The sequence below is a fragment of the Carlito syrichta genome, unplaced genomic scaffold (genome assembly GCF_000164805.1).
Source record: "Carlito syrichta isolate Samal-C Ts95f unplaced genomic scaffold, Tarsius_syrichta-2.0.1 Scaffold39610, whole genome shotgun sequence".
Taxonomy (NCBI): domain Eukaryota; kingdom Metazoa; phylum Chordata; class Mammalia; order Primates; family Tarsiidae; genus Carlito; species Carlito syrichta.
Window position 1 is genome coordinate 477,311 of NW_006983706.1, and position 3,030 is coordinate 480,340.

At 43.0% G+C, this 3,030-nt stretch overlaps 1 protein-coding gene across 2 annotated transcripts in view; it reads right to left on the bottom strand.

The window, feature by feature from the left end:
* RAPGEF5 (Rap guanine nucleotide exchange factor 5) overlaps positions 1 to 3,030 on the bottom strand; it is a 192,144-nt gene that overhangs the window by 40,929 nt on the left and 148,185 nt on the right. For both annotated transcript variants that reach the window (XM_021719215.1, XM_008047898.1), the window contains exons 14-15: positions 2,099 to 2,129; positions 1,031 to 1,109 (exon numbers count right to left, since the gene is read on the bottom strand). In XM_021719215.1, the coding sequence (XP_021574890.1) occupies positions 1,031 to 1,109; positions 2,099 to 2,129 (110 nt within the window). The remainder of the gene's footprint in view (positions 1 to 1,030; positions 1,110 to 2,098; positions 2,130 to 3,030) is intronic.

Genomic DNA, 3,030 nt, shown 5'->3' on the forward strand with positions numbered 1-3,030 from the left:
TTTTTTTTGAGTAGAGTCTCACTCTTGTCACCCAGGTTGGAGTGCAGTGGCACGCTCATGGCCACTGTAGTCTCAACCTGCTGGACTTAGGCGATCCTTCGCCTCAGCCTTCCAAGTAGCTGAAACTACAGATGCATGCCACCACGCGGGGTTAGTTTTTTTGTGATTTATTGTAGAGACGAGGTCTCACAGTTGCCCAGGCTGGTCTTAAACCCCTGGGCTCAGGCAATCCTCTCGCCTCGGCCTCCCAAAGTGCTAGGATTACAGGCTGAGCCACCATGCCTGGCCCCAAGATTTTCTTCTCTAAATCTCAGAAACAGACTCAGTTCAAACCCTGTACATTGACTCTGGAGGTCTTTCTGGTTAGTCACAGGCAATGGGCTGAGGGAGGCAGGGAGGAAAAGGTTGAGTTTCCAGTTCATTTTGCACCACTGCTCCAGAACACAGGGAGGCTCTTTGTAAAATCTCTTTTTCTTTCATCCTAAATTAAAAATATTCCTGATCCTTGGAATAGTATTATATGACCCAAGAAAGCTGTAACACTCACAGCAACAAAAGAAAAACCATTGCCAGGTGCGGTGGCTCACACCTATAATCCCAAAACTTTGGGAGGCTGAGGTGGGAGGATTGCTTAAGCCTAGGAGTTCGAGACCAGCATGCAACACAATGAGACCTCATCTCTACAAACAACAGAAGAAAAATTAGCCAGGTGTGGTGGCATATGCCTGTATTTCCAGTTACTTGAAAGGCTGAGGTGGAAGGATTACCTGAGCTCAGGAGGTCAAGGTTGCAGTGAGCTGTGAGTGTGCCACTGTACTCCAGCCTAGGTTACAGAGTAAAACTCTGGATTAAAAGAAAAAAGAAAAGAAAAGAAAAAAAGAAGAACTATCTTATTTGCTGTTCACTTGTTTGTCCGAGGGATGTAATAGCTAGAAATGACGGTTCCACTCAGGCTGATGTGCTCATGTAGGAGAATGGTGGTGATTCATGGTTACTCCACCTTTAAACCCTTGCTTAAAGCCATACTCACTTTCCTCTGTTTCAGTTACAGTTCCTCGATGCTGGAGCCAGTTCTCCTTCAGACTGAATTGGTGGAAAAGGGCTTTATTCTGGAGAAGGGAGAAAGAGAACAATGAATGAATGCATTCCTGCCCTTCGGACAACTATGGCTATTTATAACATGTTCCAAAGGAGCTAGCCAAATTAAGAAAAAAATATATATAAAATACAAAATCCACCCATCCAATCTTACAGAAATAAACTGGGAGTTGCCTTAATTAATGCAAATGGAGGTGGAGATTCTGAGCAATAAGATAGGCCTTGGCAAAGGCCAGTAGCAGGCAAAAAGCCCCTATGATCTCTGTGACAAGCTAGAGAATCCTCGCTCCCGGTTTTTCATATCTGGCTGCTACAAACATCTACTGATTCTTCTCCTCAGAAAGACAGTGTTTCCCCATCCCAAAATTAACCTCCAAGGTGCAGATATCACAATCTGATCTTCAGCTTTTTATATTTTTCACAGAAGCAACTTTGAGGTTGCTTCGATATGTCTGTTGTAGTACAATGACCTTCTCAAGGGAAATGGGTATGTTGTTCAATATGATCATCCACCTGCTGTATCCGCTTCCTCAAAATGTGTGCCTGGCCATCTCATTCTGCACTGCACAGGGAACACGTTCACATCTGCTACCTTTTCTTTTTCTGTTGTGTTGAAAGTGCAAATATTTTCCTTATGAGACTTCTTTATTCTTGGAGTCAAGATCCCTGCCTGGATTTTTTTTTTTTTTTTTTGCATAAACATTTTAAAATTCAAATTTATATCACTCTGGGGACAGCAGGAAGCTCTGAGACTTCAAAAATACACCTCCAAATAAGCAGAATGCCATTAAATCAAGGGCACATAGTGAAATCGGATCAGCACCAGCGCAGTGAACTGAAGCGAGGCAGGAAAGCATAGGAAGGGCTGCAGCCCCGGGCTCCCCTGCCTCTTCCCATTATGCTTGAGGCAGGGTTCATTTTCATTTTGAAGAAATGACAAGTGAGGCAAGGCTCCATGCCTCCGATCACCTCTTTTCAGATATAGAAAAGTCTGTCTTACCTTCCTTTGTGGTGAGTATTCATCTACAGTGCTGAAAGAAAAAGCACCAAAAGTTAGTCTTTGTCCCAAACCCAGAATAATGCAGTTACTGTTATAGAAGACAAATTTTCAGGCACTGGGCAAAGGATCTTGCTCTTTAAAAAAGATACAACACAGTGATCATTCATTTACTTGACATTGGGATCTAGATTTCAAATAAACCAGGAAGTAAAGACGCTATCGACTCGAGGTATATTCTGCTTTCTGCCCACAGAAAGGAAGCAAAGAATTGAAGGAGGAACTAGATCTATTCAGTTCATGGGAACTCAGTCCACAGAATTATGGGTCTTTTTTTCTTTTAAGTTGCAATATGTAGTCCACAGAAAAAAAAGTTTTCTTACATAGAGACAGATTTTAGGTAAAATTGTTATATAAATAGCTAAATTAAGTCAGCCAAGGTACATCTGTTCCAGGATGTTTCTCTGTGTGGCGGAACTAAAGAACATTCTGCCCATCTCTGACCATGCTCCACAGTTTCCCACTGCCAAATGTGGTGCCTTCTGAAGGCCACCTCCACTTATGAAGGAACCAGCACTGGGGCCAATTTCATGCATCATTAGGTAAACCATAAATTAAAGGTATCAATCTTGTTCTCAGAAAGAAACACTTTCTCCTGTATTTGTACACTGGGGCTAGAGAAAAATGTCATGAGTTGAACTTTTGGAGCTCAAATCTTATTCTAGAATCTAAAGGTATTTCATGATCTTTTTTTTTTTGAGTTTGAGTCTCACTCTGTTGCCCAGACTGGAGTGCAGTGGCCGCTCCCGGCCACCGCAGCCTCGACCTGCTGGGCTCCGGCGATCCTTCTGCCTCAACCTTCCAAGTAGCTGGAACTACAGGCGTGCGCTACCACGCCCGGCTAATTTTTTGATTTATTGTAGAGATGAGTCTGC